This window comes from Solanum stenotomum, chromosome 1, assembly GCF_019186545.1.
Source record: "Solanum stenotomum isolate F172 chromosome 1, ASM1918654v1, whole genome shotgun sequence".
Classification (NCBI taxonomy): Eukaryota; Viridiplantae; Streptophyta; class Magnoliopsida; order Solanales; family Solanaceae; genus Solanum; species Solanum stenotomum.
The window spans coordinates 11,686,706-11,706,512 of NC_064282.1; the positions used below are offsets into that span (position 1 = coordinate 11,686,706).

Below are 19,807 nucleotides of genomic sequence, written 5' to 3' on the forward strand. Positions count from 1 at the left end.
AAATGATACCCTATCAACATAAATTGAGCCTAAAATATATAAAAAAATTTGTTGAGAGTGTCACCTAAATAACCCTTACTAGATATGTCATTCAAATTTAATGGAAGCTCTAATATGAAATTCGAAAACTAAAAAAAGAAAAAGGAAAATTTTCAAAATGATACCACCAACGGATCAACCCAAAGCACTAGGAGTAATTATCACGACAAAAACAAAGAAAAAAGAAGACGTGAAGTCAACGTTCGACCCACTCCCTTCTCCGCGCCTTTGCTTAAGCTTAATTCCTTGTATGTATTTGGTAATAACATCACTTTTTTGGGCAGGTGAACTGTTTACACTGTCCATTTGCACCGATTTACCCGACTCATAATTTGACCTCAAATGGCATGGCAACAGTTCACCATTACTCTCCTGAGCCTCTCGTTGATCTCTCTGTTGATACGTTACGGCGTCGCTTCCGGTTTCCGAATTTCTGATGTTTTCAATATCAGCACCGGTTTCCTCCCTTCGCCGGCCGACGGCAGCCGTCACACAACCATGTTACTTCCGCTTTTTCCTCCGAAAGACACTTCTCGCCGTACTGAAATCTCCCGTCGGCACCTCCAGAAAAGCCCTGTCAGTGCTCGCATGTCTCTCCATGATGATCTCCTTATCAACGGGTTCGAATTCGTAGCTATTGCTCAGAATTTAAATTAGTAACTGTTACTAACTGTTTTGGTTGCTGATTTCTCAACTTTTGATGCAGATACTATACAACTCATATTTGGATTGGAACACCACCGCAGAAGTTTGCTCTTATTGTTGATACAGGGAGTACTGTTACTTATGTTCCTTGCTCTTCATGTAAAAAGTGTGGCAATCATCAGGTTGGTTCATCTCTCAACTATCTCTTTGTGATTTTGTTTTCTCTTTCCTTTTTCTGGATAAATAGTAAAAGTTACAGATTTATCTTAATTTTCCAGTTATGTGATTTGATAGCTCAGTAATTTCATAAACGATTATTAAAGAGAGGTACTATGTTAGGCGAACCCAGGATTTGAAGGGCTTAGCGTGCACCAATATTACCTTAACTTAAATATAAGTTCTTAGCTAAACTTAAAATAAAAACAATGAAAATGGATTTAGCTGGATTCAAACCCTAGTCTGTGATTCCTCTGGCTTGTACTAACGGCACAAGGGAACTCATATGCTCCTCATGAGTGCACTGTTAATTATATCGTAGTTTCTGTTAATTTCTCAAGATAGAATTACATATATACAAATAATTTTTTCCGAAGTTGACGGGTGCACGTGCACCCCCATTTATAGGTATGGGTCCGCCTCTGCCTATCTATGTTTTTCACTTTGAATTGTGTGGCGTTTTGATTTCTTTCTTTTGATCTGTGGTACTATGTATGTTTTCTTACTTAGGATCCTAAGTTTCAGCCGGAAAAGTCAAGCACTTATCAATCTGTGAAATGTGATAAGACTTGTCCCTGTGACCTTAAGAGGCAGCAATGTATTTATGAGAGACGGTATGCTGAGATGAGTTCAAGTTTCGGGTTGCTTGGAGAGGACGTCATATCTTTTGGAAATCTAAGTGATCTTGGACCACAACGAGCTGTTTTTGGATGTGAAATTGCAGAAACTGGTGATCTTTACAGCCAACGTGCTGATGGAATAATGGGCTTGGGTCGAGGGGATGTCAGTATAGTTGATCAACTTGTTGGAAAACATGTAATCAGTGATTCTTTCTCCTTGTGCTATGGAGGGATGGATTTTGGTGGTGGGGCGATGGTTCTTGGTGGAATAAAACCCCCTGCTCACATGGTCTTTACCAAATCATATTTTGGTCACAGGTATGTATTGGAAATAATTGAATATATACATAGGAATGTTAGGTCCTCCTAACAAATACACTTGATAAATCTTACGCATTTACTCTAGTCTCGGATGGCAACAGCCCGTACTACAATATTGAGCTGAAGGAGATACATGTAGCTGGGAAGCCGCTGAAAATAAATCCTCAGGTTTTTGGTGGAAAACATGGGACTATTCTTGATAGTGGTACCACCTATGCTTACCTTCCAGAAGCAGTATTTGTAGCTTTCAAGAGTGCTGTAAGATATTGTTATCTATATATTTGCCAATGTTTCTGTCATTTGTTTGATTCAAATCTGCCTGAGAAAACGAGTAGTAGCAAAAGAACATGCTATTGGTGAGAAGATTTTCCTGAAGAAATTAAAAATTATCAACAATTTGCTTGTGTAGGTGACGATCCAGTATTTTCTGAAACCTTATGTAAGGAATTACAAAACAAATTCACTTAGAAAAATATTCATGTGAATGTTGTGTTTTTGATTATGTAGGTCAATCTATTAATTTTTGTTGTTATTCAAAATTTTGCTTACACCACTGATTGGAGTCACAAACCACCATGTCCTAATCACGGATCAACCTGTAGTCGGAGATTCCTATACATGTGTGGGACAGGAACTAAAATCTCTTAGTCAATAGTAGTTTGTGAGCCGATACTTTGTTAGGTACTTCCTTGTCAAAAAAATAAAAAGCTTTGTTAGCTACTACATATTTTTGAAAGAAAAGGAATGACCCAATTATCTCTTGATCCTGTAACTCCACAGTCTAATATTGTTCCTTCTTTTGCCGCCATCTTTTCTGCTATCAAAGGACATAATTTTCATTGCATAACCACTTATTATGGTTGTTTCATGTTTTAAATTTCTCAATTTGGTAATACAACACTTCCAAACCTGATTTGTAGAACGTTGTTTTTTTAGCCGAGGAGTTAGTGCTATCTTATTTTTCGTTAGTAAAATTCTAGTTAAAAGAGTTCAATTGTGCAATTGAGAGAATGCGAATTTGAGCCTATTGAATAGAGTCCAAGTATTTTTTCTCTCCTAATTTTTAGTTTTTATTTTTTCCATCAGAAACAACCTCCTTACCCCTCAAAGGTAGGGGAAAGGTCTGTGTACATCCCACTCTCCCCAGATTCCACTTGTGGACACACTGGGTATATTGTTGTTGATGTTAGCAGGTAGTAATTTTCGTTATATTCAGAGTTCCTTGCAAGCTTCTAGACATCTTTGATGTTGTCTTGCATTGCTTTTGCTGTGTTATATTTAGTGAAGGGATAAGTGGATCACTAGTGGGTAATATCTTTAAATGCAACTAAGTCTATTCCTTTCTAGAATGAACCTCTCAACTTTTCTTTTCAGGTAATGAAAGAGCTTCATTCTCTAAAACAGATCAAAGGGCCTGATCCTAGTTTTAATGATATCTGCTTTTCAGGGGCTGGAAGGTATTAAACGAAGAGTTCTGAAATTAATTTGGTGTCTATGATTTTCTTGTTTAAATTTGTTTTCTTCCTATTGTTGGTGCTACCCATATTATTAATATCTTATATATTCCAGCAACGTGTCACAGCTCGCAAAGAACTTTCCGCCTGTTGATATGGTTTTCAGTGATGGAAATAAACTAACTATCTCTCCTGAAAACTACTTGTTCCAGGTAGGCATCTTATTCTTCTTTAGTACTTAGTTATTTATCCTGCCTGATGCTATTTTGGCTTCAGATCCACTGGCTTCTTTTTCTTTTTACTATTTTGTATTGATTATTTCCCCCCTTTTCCAATGTAACTTGTATGCTTTAAAGCATTTCAAAGTACGTGGTGCTTATTGCCTAGGAATTTTCCCGAATGGAAAGAATCCAACTAGTCTTCTTGGAGGTACTTCTCACTACTTGACAACGTTCATCTTCCTAACTCTTCCGTGCTGAAATATGCATGCTTTTAATTGCAACAGGAATCGTTGTTCGCAACACTCTTGTAACTTACGATCGTGAAAATGAAAGAATTGGTTTTTGGAAAACTAATTGTTCAGAGCTATGGGATAGACTGAATTTATCTCCTCCTCCACCTCCATCTCCATCTACACCAGTGCTTTCAGGCTTGGATAACCCAAACTCCACTGCACATATGTCTCCTTCACCAGCTCCTAGTGGACCTCCTCGGTACGATATACCTGGTATGAAGAGACAACTTTTCTCCACATAGTATTTCTAAATTCTACTGGAAGGTTACTCTTCCCATTAGGGTGCTGTCATAACTAGAACTGCTTTTTTTTTTTTTAGCATTTCTACTAGGAAGTTCTGAATCTGTATAGATTAATACAATTGGTCTTCTTCTTAAAATAAAATGAAATAGATCAATACTGTCGTTTCCTTTTCAAATTTCAATCTTATGAAAGTGAGGATCATGTTTAGATTTGCATCTTGCTGATGTTATGATGTATTGCCTTTGATCAAATCACTTTTGACTTTTGACAATTGAAATTCTGCCTCTTACCCTTAGGTCCAGGAATGCTGCTGTCTTTATATTCCCATTCATGTTGACATATGACCTTCCATTCATGTAGTAAATCATCTAGTTTCCCTGGCATGCCAAACTTCATAAGAAGCAACCGTCTGTTTAAAATTGTTCTGATGTCATGACATTCTCAACCTTCTTTTTGCTGAAGAAAGATTTAATTAAATTGGAAATTTTTAATAACGACTTCAAGGAATACTGAAAACCCTTGGTTCCCTTTTATCCCCTTTCCACTTTTTGTCTAACTCTCCGACTTTGACTACAGATTTACTCAGATCTTAAATAGGCTAGACAACATTTATTATTTTGTTAATCCACAACTCATGTGATTGGTAAGCTAATTTCCAAAGCAATGTGTTCATCTTTTTGGGATATTTTAGTGGACAACCGTATTTTACTACATAAATGGTCATTTTGAAATTTGCTATTCGTAAAGATGACACTTGAAATACAAATATGTCGTTGGTTAGCTTGTTTTGTTTATTATTGGACTTCTGCAAAATTCGGTAACTTGAAGGTTTAATGAGTAAAGTTGAATAGTTAATGGAACATGCACTGACCATATACCTGACTGTCTGAAATTCACTCCACTAAGTTATAGTAATAAATTGTCAAATTTCTGGTGAATTTTGTGACACGAATACTCTGAAGTCTGAACAATGACAAGGATGAGAATTTTGTGGTAACTTCCTCGAGGGAAGGAATGACAATCTCCAAAAGTTTCATGCATAATAATTTCCTGTTTTCACTGTTGAACATAGGCATGTTTTTTACCTAATTTCAGTTTTGATGAATCTCTTCTATCTCTGCATAATCTCAAATGAGCTGACTTTTATCTTCCGAAAAATTTCTCAAGATTTCATTTAGTTTTGCTAGTGTCCGTTAGAAATACTTATCATTGTTATCAAATTCATCTTTGACATCAACTTGCAGTGGAGATTGAAATTGGGCTCGTTACATTTTACTTGTCACTAAGTGTCAACTTCTCAGAGTTGAAGCTACGGATTCCAGAACTTGCCCATTCCATTGCCCAAGAGTTGGATGTTAATGTTTCACAGGTAATTTTGGCAGAACCACTTTTTTCACTTTTGATAAGTTACACCTTCATTTAATCAAAACAGCATTGCCAAGCTACATATATTTTGGCATAAACAGAATGTCTGAGATTTATTCTTTCCAAGGGTGTCTAAAGATGCCATGCTACAGTACTAGTCCAAATTAAACTGAGAAGTAAGAGCTTGTAATTGAAGTTTGTTGTTGTTGTTGTTGTTGTGGGGGTGGAGGTGGTTGGGGGAGGGTTTGAATAGGTAGTTTCTTTTCTTGTTGAGCATTTACAAGCAAGTTTTGGCAACCTACGACATAATAACACAGGAAATGGCTATGCAGAACTAGGGGTTTGTGAAGTTAGTTTTGAGAAGTCCTTTTTATTAGTATGATATAGCTGAGTTCAGAAAAACTTCAAAACTCGAGCTTCAGAAAGCCTACCTTATCTTGCAGCATTTCAATATAATATTTGAACGTCTTATTTCTTGTATGTTACTCAATCTCCACTGGTCTTGAGTTTTAACTTTATTACACGTGATATGTCAATCATCTATGTCTTAACCTCAAGCAAGGTTGGGAGCTATACGAATTCTCATCAAGGATTGACTATTTTTATGATGATCCTTAACCTATGGCAACTCAACTCTTTTATCCGGACTGCACTGACTATGCTTTCAAGTAGGTTGATTCAACCTTATTTCACATGATGATGTCACTTACCTTGCAGGTTCGCTTAATGAACTTTTCAACAAAGGGAAATGATTCCCTCACTAAATGGGGTGTCTTTCCAGCAGGATCTACAGACCTTATGCCAAATGCCACTGCAATGGTGACTTAGCGTTCTAAAATATGTATTGCTATCCTTTGAGTTGAAGAATGTGTATTTATTCATGATATATTATGCAGGAAATAATAGCTAGGTTGGCTGAACATCATCCTCATCTAAAGGATTCCTTTGGAAGTTATAAATTGTTCAATTGGGGCATTGAACCTCCACCAAAAAGGTATACAAGCAATTACTTCTGTCTCTTTTGCTAATTCCTTCATTTGTCTACCCCTCACAGTTCTTTATTCTCTCTCTTTCTCCACCATTCCTTTTCCGTGGTAGTTTCATCTTTTTCGTGCCTTGTGTGCTGTGTTAATAATATGATATCACATCCTTGATTTGACATGATTTTAATTTTGTAGGAAGCATTGGCCGCGAAATTACTTGGCCCTAGTAGTACCATTTTTAGTTGTTTTGATAGTTGGACTATCAGCTCCTATTGGATGGTTAATTTGGAGGCGAAGGCAAGAACGGGCTCTACCTTATGAACAGGTTGGAAGTGTTGAAACTGTTACTCACGAGCAAGAACTACAGCCGCTAAAATGAAAGGGAATTATTTGCCAAGGATGGTTCATGGTAAAAAGGAAATTTTGAAGTGGAAGTGTTGATCTCTTATACAAACAGATTCATGATTTAAATTTTATGGGTTCGAGTTCAGAATTCTACCCCAACCCATGTGGTTTATTGGGTTTGCAATCTATTATTTGTACTTCAGTACAAAAAAAATTTAACACATATATATATAGGGTTAGGAACTTGGGATAAGTTAAATATGTCCTTTTGTTCTTCATACCACTACCACATCATATGCTGTTTCTTTTCTCTCTTCTTATTGTGGTGTATTTCATGACCGTTTATGCACACATTCATTTTTCTAGCAGGTGCCTGTATTATTTTACCTGCATATATACCAAAGTATATTTATGAAAACTTATAAAGAATCTAGTCTTTTATTTTATTTTTATACTTTACTAGGATTGGAGAAGAAGTAGAAATCCAAGTTAACAGCAGCAAGGGCAATAGAGAGTTGTAATCCATGCTTCTCGTTTAAAGTATGTCTTTCGAGGTGGAGTAGAGGAGACATTTCATACAAATGTAAGAATCTAGTAAATTACTTGTGCCAATAGTCCTCCGGAAACAGCCTCTTTACAGACGAGGTAAGAGCGTACACTCTACTCTTTCTCAGACCAGTAGGATCTCAGTGAGTTGCTGCTGTTGTTGTAAGAATGTAGTAATTAATCTCTAGGGAAGATACGATTTTAGTAAGCACAATAATGAACTCGCGTATTATAAATATGGCTGTTACAAGTTAATACTAAAGTCAGCTACAGCTTTGTGAAATGTGAATGCATGAACGATGAGATGTGAAATTTTGACTGTTGATTAAATTGAAAAATTATTAAAGCCACCCAGCTCAACAGCTGCGGAAGAAGATCCATTCTTTTTTATTTTTTTGTAAGAAAAGAGATTTAATTAAATGGACCAAAAATACTGTCCTAATGAAAATACATGAACCCTTAGGTAATTTGAGACTGAATAAATAAGCTAACACCATGAAATTGAACGTTGATAAATCGCGGAGAGACTAGGAGATATGAAAACAAGGCCCCCCACATTATTACACAAATTTTTTTGTATAGATGGAAGAACATCCCTTCTCCAGCTGTGTTGTATCGAGACACCTGAAAATTGCATACATAGGAACAGGTTAAAAGTAGCAAAGAGGACTTCTCTTTTCACAGCCTAAATTGGTGAAAAAGAAAAATCAAACTAATGCACAACCACAAAAAGACCTTGATAACCAAAAAAAATGAAAGAAGGTAAAATTGAAGGTGAGAAGAACCTGGAAACTATATATTTAGCTCTTCTCATAGGTTGGTATGGGCACTCCTGAATCTTTTGAGAGATTCTTGTAAGCATTTTGTAATCTCAGTGTTATAGGTCCTACTCGACCATCACCAACTATACGTCCATCAATTTTGACAACCTGTCCATGCAACGAACAAGATAGTCCCTCAGTATGATAGTAAATCAGCACGAATAAGTTAAACACCAGAATACTCAGTGTCATCATGTCAATGGTAAGATTCAGATTTTCAGCTCAGAGAATTGAACACACTTTTGAGTGTTGATAGATTTATTTATGACCTGCAGACTCAAAATAATCTACTTTGACAGGCCAAAATTATGTGAATTAGGATTGACCCCAATTGAAAACCAAGCCAAGGATCCTCAGGTGAACATATTTATTCAATGAGTTAAAGGAAACAGTTGCAATTCTGTATGACTGAGTCAGCCACATGACACTAAAGTTTTAATTCAATTCAAGACTTTTAACCTACCGGGCTCAGCTCCCCCATAGTTCCTGTTGTCCACACCTACAGGAAGTGAAAGATTCATATTAGAGGAAGCAAAAACAGAAAAATGGCGAGACAACCAACTGTGGTGGTGATGGTCGAGTCATACTTCACTAGTGACAGTAAAAATGAAAATGAGAAGCTTCGTCTTAACACAAGCATTTTTCAACACTAGATAGCAACAAACAACTAAAACCAAAGAAGAAGGCATCTCTAAAACAAGTAGTATCACAAATAATGGAACGGAAGAAGCATAATTGTGTAGGAATTAACTTTGCAAAAGGTGTTCTCGAAGCACACAATATATGCCCTCAAATTACAGACTGAAGAGTTGGACTGCAAAAATATCCTTATTACTTCGGGTCAGTGAGAAAACAAGAAAGTGGGCATCTTTTATGCATAATGATCGCATGGACCAAAGAGTGGGAAAACTAAACTTTCCTGAAAATGCTTAGAACATCTTAAATTCAGTAATGTCAAGTGTAAGAATCACGAAGCTTGTATTCTGTATATTAATGAATTCAAAAAAGGAATCCACATTTAAACCAAATGAGATGAGAGTCTCAATAATAGTTGATATGGAATGGTTAGTCCCTTCATGATTCATGATACATACATTTAGTGCAGTGATTACCTAGTCCATCAATACAATATACACACAATTTTCAAAGTTGAATCTAAAACAAATATAGAAACCTCATAGGCAACTAGGCATAATGATAGATTATCGGTGCTACCCCAAACATTATTGCCTTACTGCTGCTCTATTCAATTTTAGAGATGCAGTAGATGCTTCAAAAGGTATTCAAGCTAAAGTAAAGTTTGTCAGGAATGGTTTCTCCAGAAAATTGAGTAGGTTGAGTTGTGTGATAAGAAGGATGCATACACTAAATGCTCCGAAAACCATATTCAAGCAAGGTGGAATACTTCCACCTTGTGTTAAAATCCTTCATTTCATAATTTCTCAAGCAGCTTCCTCAGACACATTTACAAGCAACATAATTGACAATGTCTGGAGCTCATCTTTAAGAGAAAAAAGGTTGTTAGGTAATGCTTGAAACAAATTTTCTAGGTTTTCAAAGAACAAATGCATAGTTAAGAGTATACACCTCATCAGCAGTGTGAAATTCTGATAAGCTAATTCGTCGCTCCTCTAAAGCTAAACTTTCCTTCAGCACAAGCTCCATAACCTGCAAAATATATTGTTGATCATCAAGCAGATAACTCTAAAAATTTATCACTTCATCAAAGACTAAAAGGAGGAGAGAGGGAAAGAAACAAGAAGAGATCTTCTAAAACTTACTGTTGCTCTAGTTATGCCAGGAAGGCAATAATCAGCATGAGGTGTCACCACACGCCCTTTCTTCACTAAGAACTGCAAAGGGTAAAATCATATATTTTATCAAAGATAGGAGAAACACAAGATCTGATGGTTGGTAATAAAGTAAAAGGAAAAAAAAATGCTCAAACCATTGCAATGAGCTAAATGACCACAGAATTGTGTGAGAATGTGCTTTTGAGTTTTGTGGTTATACCACCAAACACAGGCAGATATTACAGAATAAAAGGGGAGTCTGTTGGAAAGGGCATGCTGTGGCTTGCCTCCTGAGGGATAGAGATGGGGAACCTCAAGGAGGAGGTAAATGAGCTTACTATATTTGTAGCATTAGTTTCTGACACATAGCCATCTTTATCAAGCATGATTGCATCATCAGCCTCAGCATTATTACCTTCTATCTGCACCAAAAGAGAAATTGATGTCAATTACAGCCAGGTGGATGCACACAAATCATACAGTGCGGTAGTATGACAAAGACAAGAAACAACTGCAATTTCTAAGGAATGCCTGGCCTTCACCAAACTGGAGTTGCTTTTGTATTTCCACATAGTATAATGATCACAATTTTAAATTGTCAAGAAGCAGTTGTCCAGCTACTAAACCATAGAACAATTCTTCCATCATCCCAGTTCACTGTTGATGTCCAACTTTTTTAGTTACATTGATATTTTTGATTGGCATTTAAACATTTCATAATCTTAATTAGGGAGTGGGATAAACATTTCACTTACTTCCAGCTGATCCAACAAAATTTTAGCTGCATAACCAATCAATTTGACTCTAAAAGTGAAATTGCTATAATTTCTTAATATAAAGTATTTAAAATGCAGAGGGTGAGCTAAGAATCTGCAAGCAGACATAAAACTGAAGAACTATCAATATGAATTTCTGGATCGCAATTACGACTTCCTCACAATAGAAAGATTATGTAAATACTCATTGTATTGATTTGCATAGAGAAAAATACCTTTGCAAGAATGTTGTTGAGAAGGTTGTTATGGTGAATCTTTGAATCCAAATTCTGCAAGGGAAACAACAAGTCGTTACTTTAAGACAAGAGATACCCCAAACACAATTTTATTAACAGTGATCAAAAGCTCAGAGTAACATGAACTTCATTGTCTTTTCACTTAAAAGATAGTTCAAGGAATTATGTATCGCTTTCCTCAATCTTTGGTTTTAAGATAGTAGCAGCAACAGAAAAGCAAGTTATTCCACATCATTAACTAGGAAGCATAGATCACTTAGATACCTTAACCAAGGATTAAATATAAATCATGAGAAGAAATTACAATCCTTGGCCAACATCATCTTGTGGGGTAATGGAAATGGTTGGGAAGGAAGAACATTAAATCATGGTGTTATTCTCAGCAACACATCACCATCCTTACTTGGACTCGGTATCAAGTTTGTTCTAAAGGTACTCTAGAACAGGGTACTGATAAAGCTAATAGAGAATGATTTTTTAAAATTGGCTCAAGTCTTGATGGAAGAGCCCGATGAAGGAATTTGGAAGTACAGGATCCACATGATGGTGTTAAAGTCTAAATTAACTGAAAACAGAGGAGAGTAGCACAGTGTCAGATTTTCTATCCTTCTTTTATTTTTCCTTAATTTCAGGCAAACGGAAGTTCCTCAGGATACCTCAACATAATCATGCTTTATGATAGCTATCTCGACTGTAACTGACAAAATGTCAAGTTGTCACTCACCATTTTAAGAAATGATCACTATTAACATGCACTGTACCGTTAAATAAAGTTAAAGACCAATGAGAGGATGAGCAACCAACTCCAATAGAGAAAACAAGAAGCACAAAAAACCGTCTTTTATAAATTATAACAGATAAACAATTAAGAGCGAATTGTTTCACCAGATATGGAGCCCTGATATTTGCACTTGAAGATGCTACTGAGTAGAAATCTGATTCTGGTTTATTACAAATAATTAAGCATAGAAGAAGAAATGTGAAAAAATAATAATCTGGTGTAGTATACAGCATATAATTGAATTGCAACTATATGATAGAGGTTTTTTAAAAAAAAAACTCAAGGCCTTTCCTAAAGTTTCAGGGTAAACCCTCCCCCTCCCTGCAGTAAAACAAACAAAGGATCAGGGGAATGCCGAGTTATCAACAAAACCACAACTTCCCTCAAAGATGATCTGAACACTTGAATAAGAATCTCTAGATGAATGGAAATTGTTTTAGCAGTAAGGATAAAAACGAAATGATTTTTTAAGCCAAAAAAGGGGGCAAGGAAAAGGCATAGAATCTCATGAAATTACTAGGTTCAACTAGAAGAAATATCTTACATTTGGTGAATTACGACGAGTGGTTGCCGTCACTAACATTAAGCCCTTTTCATTGTCATAGACTGGAGGTTTCCATTCAGCAAGAACTACAAAAAAGGGTATAATAAAAATATGAGAAAGGAGGACGGCAAATAAGAGTTATAGCTACACCAGTAAAGTACAGAAAGTGGACATTTAGTATTTTAATGTATTTTCTTTTACGTTTTATTGACATTGAAATCAAGGATGGTGCTAATCTATTTCTTTGGTATATCTCTTTTCCAGACTATTCATCACCAAGTACACAGAGAGAGAGAGAGAGAGAGAGAGAGAGAAATGCAGTCCAGGAAAAAGGTTTGCTGACTAGTTCGAAACATTCTTAATTCAGACAACTTCAGGCAACTGTAACTTGGATATAAGAACTCATAAACAAGAGTAGTTCATAATAAAACAATTTTCATGCTTACAAGATGACAGTGTAGGCTGAACCCTGACATTGTTCATGCCGAGGAACAATGAAAGCGTATACGAAGTAGGCATTCAGACAACAAAAAAGAGAGGACAACTTACCAATTAAAGTACATCCATAACGATTGAATGACGGGCTCATTCCTGAGGTTACCTAATGATAAGAACATGAGAAATTCTAAGGCCAGAGTGAAAGAGAACTAGAATTAAAAACATAATATGACCTAATGTCCAGGCATGCATTTATATCAGATTCCAAAACAACGACTGAATATGAGAATAGATAGAGTAATAGCAATTATGTAGATTACCTTTTTACCACGTGTCAAAGTTAGTCGGATATGTGCATTATCAAACATTCCATTTCTTAAAAGAGTCCTGAAAATAGCTTCTTTCACCTACATATTCTTGCATCAGGTCACAAGTTCTACAAATTATACTACATATTGTAATGTAGAAATCAAAAGCTTAGAGGACCTAGACCCAAACAGGGAATTGCCACAGCATTTTACCTCTTCGCGAGTTGGTACATTGCTGAAAGCTAGTGCTTTCACAGAGTCAAACATCCTGAGAAAAGGAAACTTAAATGTAAATTTAGAGCAAGAAAAATCATTTTATAGATGCGGCACATTATTCTGTGATTCAGATCAGAGAAGCTAAATCGTTTCAAAACTGATATTCATTTAACTTTATCTCCACTGATTAATCCTATGTCATTTCATATTATGGAGGCAGAATAGGTCGTTACATTGAAAAATTCTTACCATTAGGACTTGCAACTCATTTGCATAATTTTCCCTATCTGGTGTGTTTGCATTACACATGAAGGCGTGTTTTGATAAATTTGATTTTCAAGTTATGCAAAGCATTATCTTTGCTTTGGAGTTACTCATTCACAGGGAGTTGCATCCATGCTTCATCTTCTTTTACACATTTGATGTTATTTTCTTTGATTATGCCCCTTCATTATAATGTCCGTGCAAAACCATCCAAGCCTAATATTTTCCCTCTAAATTTTACATCAAGACGCCAACTTAATCAGTTAATTCTCTTCACAACAGTTAAATCTGATCCTGTCTATAGGTTCAAGTCAGTGCAGGTTTCCTATCTTGTAACCACCTCTGAACAGTTTGATCTGGATCTCTCATAGCCCTACATAAACATAAATGATTATGCCTTAAATTCCTATTCTGCAAAAAACTTGTAATCCCCTGTCTGACACTTGTTGATCTTTCATTATGTAGAGCCTGATCCTAAATCTTATGCAGAGGAAGCATCTCATGTCCAAGTATCTTACCATAATGATGAGGTATAAATTTGATGATACACAACAAAAGTGGAAGATATTTTACAAACTATCTTGTGCTGAAATTAATTGGTGATTCTTTATTGTTAGTATTACATTGATACTTATCCAGATAGACTTAAAGCTCATGAAGCGACAAAGTACATTGTTTAGAAACTTCCTCCAGTAGCAAATGAGAGGACTTAACCTGTGGTTTGTGAACTGTTCCTTTTTTCTTTTTCAATGTACTTTTGTTCTTACCTGTATACTCTCATCATTTACAACATCAGTTGGACCTCCATAAAAGAAGCCCAGGTAGTATACTCTCACTGTGCCATTGAAAAAAGCAATGGCACCCAAAAGGATTATTCTAATTTGTACAAAAATATGTTGCCGCTAGAAAATTAACCAAATTACTGGTGTTACTGGAACAATCAATGGGGAAAAAGAGTAGAGCCATCTGAATGATCGGTACAATAGTTAGACCATGAAAAGAAAGAAATATTGGTTGCACCGCCGCCTGTCAGTACGTGAAAACTATTCAAGTCGACCAATATTTAGGGGCTTTGAGGTGTAGGGGGGAAATAATAAAAGGCAAAGAGAATAAATAGATTGCTTGATGACAATGGTCTCACCTCATACAATCCACATCTTATATCTGACTAACGGTGACTAATTTAGCACTAGTTGTTGTCACTTACCTATCTAAATGCTCCTCAAGCTTAAATACCTTTCCGCCGTACACTCGAAGGCCCTCCCAAACTCCATCACCACCTTGGACAATTGAATCAAATACTGAAACCTAGAAAATGTCTTGCAGTGATCAAAAATTGAGAGCTAGTTGAGCAGGAGAGCAGAAAGAACAGAAATTATTCGAATATCATTCTTGGTAAACTACGTTACCATTTTACCTTCGCAGTCTCACGAGGCACAATCTCATCACCAACCCATGCAAGCAGCTTCTCATTAGCAGGAACAGGAAGACTAGGATGAGGTAAAGTTGAGTTCAGGTAATTAGAAGAAGATCGTCTAGCATGACGTTTAAGCATGTTGTAAAAGGGTAGGCTTTGCTCCAACATATCATACAATGATGTTGGAAATGGCTGAAAATTTTTAGAAGGAAAAACTATGAGCAAATGTCTTTCACGTGACATTTAGCTTTATTCATGATTATTTAGAATGTTCTAGGAAAGAAACGAGCTGCCAGCAAAATCAAAACAATTTAAGACTGAGTAACAACAAACAGGTTCAACTTTCATGGGATTAATTTTGAACAAAAACACATCGCGCTGCACATGCAAAAACAACAGGTGACTGGTAAGCGTGGGACATGAAAGAGACTTTGTTTAAATAGTTTTCTCCATTTCAAATTCACTTGGCACAATATATCTCCGCCAATAAGGATAATATGTGAGCTGTGGATAATCCCCGGAAAAAGAATTCATATGCAATCATACTTGATAATACAAACTGAAGTAAAGAGTGTCCCTCTTCTTTATTTTGTAACCCGATGGCACTAAAGATGAGTTTCTAAATGCCACTATAATACTCTGTTTAATCATTAAAGTTTTTGCATAACCAAATAGTAATCAAGGATCTGTGAACCATATACCATAGGGTATTTCTTTGCTGGAGAAAAACCTGTTGATTTATGCACACTTTTATACCACCATGGTGCCCAGATGCCATCAAATGGTTTCGGTCCAGCTTCCCACCTGAAAACTCCAACGAGCTTGAGATTTAGGTATAGTTGCAGTTGTTTAACTCCAGAGAGATGATTTTCTTCTGATAAGGTAACATAATCTCATTAATATGGTAAATTTTCCGCATACAAAAAAGTATTACCAAAAAGTAGAGTCTACACAAAATATGGCTGTCTAAAGAATAGAAAATCTTCTAGTGCGGTGACTCCAGATAGATTATTGTCAACAACTTGTTAAAAGTTCTAGCACGAATTTAGCTTACCTGAGCATTGAATCTTGAAATGGAATGTCAAGGTCTTCACAAAGGCCACGCAGGGTCACCTGCAGAAAGACAATTAGCAGAGAATTCTTAAAAATGTTAAGTTGTGAAACTTTATAAGCAACTAGACAAGTAATCAAGACACTCAATCCTGCGATCATTCCTCATGTAAGAGTTGGGGGAAGGTATTTTAGCTATCTTTTCTTTTTCATTTCTCTTTCAGTTGGTATAACAGACTGCCATGTTTAAAACAAGATGAAACAGGAAATTGAGGGGGAAAAGTTGAACCAGATAAAGGAGACTGGACATTGCACTAACTGCACTAGAACTAGTGCTATACAATACTTTTATAAGTGAGGTCTTAACATTTATTCAATAGAAGCTGACCCTACCAGTCATAGTTGGTGGGACACTAAGCCTGACCCCTACGCTTTAGTTCATATGAATCAAGTTGAACATATAAGGCTCTCACAGCAAACCAACTGATAGCATAAACACAAATTAGGCCTTAGCTTATTATAATGAAAACACATGATAAGTTGTGTTACCATATAAGCACAATAGCTTAAAATTTCACATTCATAACAGTTCCTTTCCTCTTTTTCTACAAATTAAGGTTTTTGTGTTACTCCAACAGTGTTCTTATTCATAAATACCTATATATCTACACAGAGAAGGAATACCACTGAATACAGTGGTAAAATGACTAAGCAGACACAATGAAGTTGTGACAGGACCCTAATGAGCAGCCATTGCTATAATTCTTAAACCATCTATGAAAATGTTTGCACTGGCAACTCCGTAAGTCAGTGCAAAGCAATAATCAGTTATTACATGTTACTGCACGAGTAGAATAGCTGTGATTGAAACCATAATTTCAGTAATTTGGGCATCACTGGACAAAGGACCATATCTTTCTAGTATCTAAGTTTGTCAACATTCCCAACTAGGATGAGCAGAACCAAGAACCATACTTTCATAAACCAGTAATGAAAGGGGATTATGCTTCAAACAGAATAATGCTACTGGAAACGAACCTCGGGATTTTCTCGAAGATCTGCAGCATCAATAACTGGTGGGGGTCTTCCTGATTCAGATAACTCACTGTATATGGAGACCAGCTCTGCCAACCCCAGCTCAAGAAATGATGGAGGTACAACCTTCTCAAAGGATGGCTACCAACATAGCACATGTAAGTTAAATTTGTTAGAAGCAGAAATAACATTTTCTACATCAAAAAGAAAATGAAAATTAATAAAATATAAAATAAACAGAGAAATATAAGATGAGCAATGTCACAAGGTAATGAACCTGCTGCTAGTGATGCATCGGTATTGAGATTTTCCATTAATTTGCTTACTTGGTACGTTGACAAAAGAACATAATTTTTTTTAAAAAAAAAAACAGACTGAATAAATTAGAAACTTATAACCAACCCATCAGTAACAAGAGTCAAAACTTGAACTTATATTTACCAAGATATCAAGGGGATTCCTTATCAGTATGAAGTGCTTTCCTCTTTTCATCAATTCATTTGTCAAACCTGGCACACGTTGTTTGGCTATATGCTGCGAGAAGGAAGAAGGAATAATGAGAAAATTTGAATTAATAATCTAATTACAGATCTCTATTACCAAAACTGTCTACAGCACTATGTAGTGCTCGAAACCTATCAAAGACCAGACCCTTTGAAACTCAGTGTTTGACCCACAATGTTAAATGCTTGTTTGCAGGCTTGCAGCTGTCTAGACAACTTATTGGTTCTTCATCTTATTCGTCAGAAAACTCAGGCCAAAGTTGTCAAGCAATAGCAAGCATTCCTATATAACTATTAATTTACTTTATATAAAATTTCTGGCATAAGGGTGTGTTTTACCATTTTAAAAAAAATCATAATCATAGTAAAGAACTCAAGTCTTACACAAAGTCCACAATTTGCTAGCATTAGACAGCACCGGTACCTAGAAACAGTGTTAGTTCATGCTCCTTCCAACTACTCTTTGATGAACAATCACAAAAATGATGGAGCTTTGAGAGAAACCAGTACTGAGAGGAGAACACACAGTCAAAATTATCTTGAATACCCTTCCGACGTAACACTCAGTTGCTAACTCTCAATCATACAAATTGTATGGTGCCTAAGTTGTCACAACTGTTATCTGAGTTTTAGCAGCAAGCAGACACATTTCCAACATTTTTCTACAAGTAAATAAAATTCATCTTGATGTTCCTTGTCCTCTGATATCGAGTTAGAAGACTATGAATATGAATGAATCTCTCTTAGAAACGTAAGAACGATAAAACCCAACAAGGCTGGTAAAGAACAAATCATAACTTCTAGTGCATTCATAACTTTATTCATAAATAGAGCTATGATGCTTGCTTGATTACCTTACAGTAGCGATACTTCTTTACTCCTGCACCGAAGATGACCTCTTTCACCACCTTATTTCCATCATTCTCCTGCTTATTTCATATAAAAGTTACTCTAATCCAAGATACAGAGAGCGCATTGCCATACATTATGTAACCATATTGAAAAGAATCAAGATTGCTATACTAGGTATCAAAATTGCAACTCAGCACGAATGACAAAACTGGAAAAGGATGGGAATCATGAATGTGGTACTCATCTTACATACCATTTCGGATCGAAGTTCTTCCTTGTAAGGTCTATCCACTCCAGTGACTCGCAAAAAATTTGCATACAGGGGTTCATCAAGAACTTCGATGTCATTTCTCTGTAACACAAGAAAATACTCTTATGCCAAAGGGCATGTACCATCAAAATAACACTATATACGCTAGTTAATCAAACAAAGACATAGGTGTCGAGACTGCTTAGGATTCTTAACCATCTAATCAAGCAAATAGAAATTACGTAGGAGCATTATTTTCGCTGGAAAGAGGCATCATATATATTCACAGAAAATCAGGATTATCAAACAGGCATTCCAAAGACTAACAGAGCAATTATTTGCTATTGCACTGTTAGGTGACATGCAAGATCAACTTTCCAAACCCCACTTCCATCATCCTCTTAATGAAGGGAATGGGGATTTGAGAAGCATCATTATATCAAGATTCATGAACATAAATCATTCTAGTGTAAGATAAAGTCAACCAAATCAAGAAATCCAAGAATCTCATGATTTTTCAAGAACCACTTCAAAATTTTCAAGAACCAACATTTATTCAAGAACCCCATCTCACACAGAGAAAAAAATAGAATCTTTTTCCCCTCTGATTCATCAAGAATGATGGTAAACAAAAGAATACTCCTCACCTGGGAAAAAGAGTACATGAGGCTGCTGCTTAGGGACCTTGGTGCAGACCAAGAATGTATCACCTCAATTTCTTCTCCCATTATTCAAGATTCAAGAATTGCACAACTTGGTTTTGTGAGTTTGAGAGATTCAAGAATGTATCACCTAAATGTTATGTTTCTTGAAGTTGGTAGCAACAACATAAGTAGACTAGTTGGTGAAGAGGACAAGAAAGGATAACTACAATTTGTACACTGTATTAGTATGTCCTTACCCGAAAAGTAATAAACAAAAACTTTATACGTCTCGTCATTAGTTTGATCTGCTTTAAATATGAGAAATTGAAACACGCCAGCCGTGGAGGTTCTTTTATAGTAAAAAATACTTTTATTTAAGGGATACATTATTGAAGGAAAAAATGGCGCCCCATTAATCCAATATATAATTTTTGCACTTATACTACTATAACAGCATTTAGGGAGAATACAGTATATGTTGACTTATCACTACTATTTCATGGAGATCGATAAATAAATTAGATAGCATTTTGTTTCTATCAACCTTCTATCTTAATACACAACCTTCTCTCTTTCCTATAGTACTCT

The 19,807-nt window shown here is 36.0% G+C and overlaps 2 protein-coding genes across 2 annotated transcripts; one reads left to right on the forward strand and one right to left on the reverse strand.

Annotated features, from left to right (window-relative positions):
- The first annotated feature begins 273 nt into the window (after positions 1 to 273).
- Positions 274 to 7,167, forward strand: LOC125876482 (aspartic proteinase 36-like). The gene is made up of 12 exons (XM_049557673.1): positions 274 to 659; positions 746 to 866; positions 1,411 to 1,838; positions 1,943 to 2,099; positions 3,216 to 3,298; positions 3,411 to 3,507; positions 3,652 to 3,724; positions 3,801 to 4,022; positions 5,297 to 5,421; positions 6,135 to 6,236; positions 6,314 to 6,411; positions 6,596 to 7,167. Exons 1-12 carry the CDS (start codon positions 382 to 384, stop codon positions 6,777 to 6,779), a joined length of 1,968 nt encoding a protein of 655 aa, XP_049413630.1. The 5' UTR covers positions 274 to 381; the 3' UTR covers positions 6,780 to 7,167.
- A 710-nt stretch (positions 7,168 to 7,877) lies between these two features.
- On the reverse strand, positions 7,878 to 19,487 carry LOC125874376 (branched-chain-amino-acid aminotransferase-like protein 1). The gene is made up of 20 exons (XM_049555258.1): positions 19,223 to 19,487; positions 18,579 to 18,677; positions 18,328 to 18,399; positions 17,412 to 17,504; positions 16,974 to 17,111; positions 15,940 to 15,998; positions 15,587 to 15,689; positions 14,886 to 15,077; positions 14,676 to 14,776; positions 13,202 to 13,256; positions 13,001 to 13,087; positions 12,792 to 12,843; positions 12,243 to 12,328; positions 10,897 to 10,950; positions 10,244 to 10,327; positions 9,894 to 9,965; positions 9,700 to 9,780; positions 8,576 to 8,611; positions 8,077 to 8,220; positions 7,878 to 7,915 (listed from the first exon to the last, which is right to left on the reverse strand). Exons 1-19 carry the CDS (start codon positions 19,301 to 19,303, stop codon positions 8,092 to 8,094), a joined length of 1,674 nt encoding a protein of 557 aa, XP_049411215.1. The 5' UTR covers positions 19,304 to 19,487; the 3' UTR covers positions 7,878 to 7,915; positions 8,077 to 8,091.
- Positions 19,488 to 19,807: the final 320 nt, after the last annotated feature.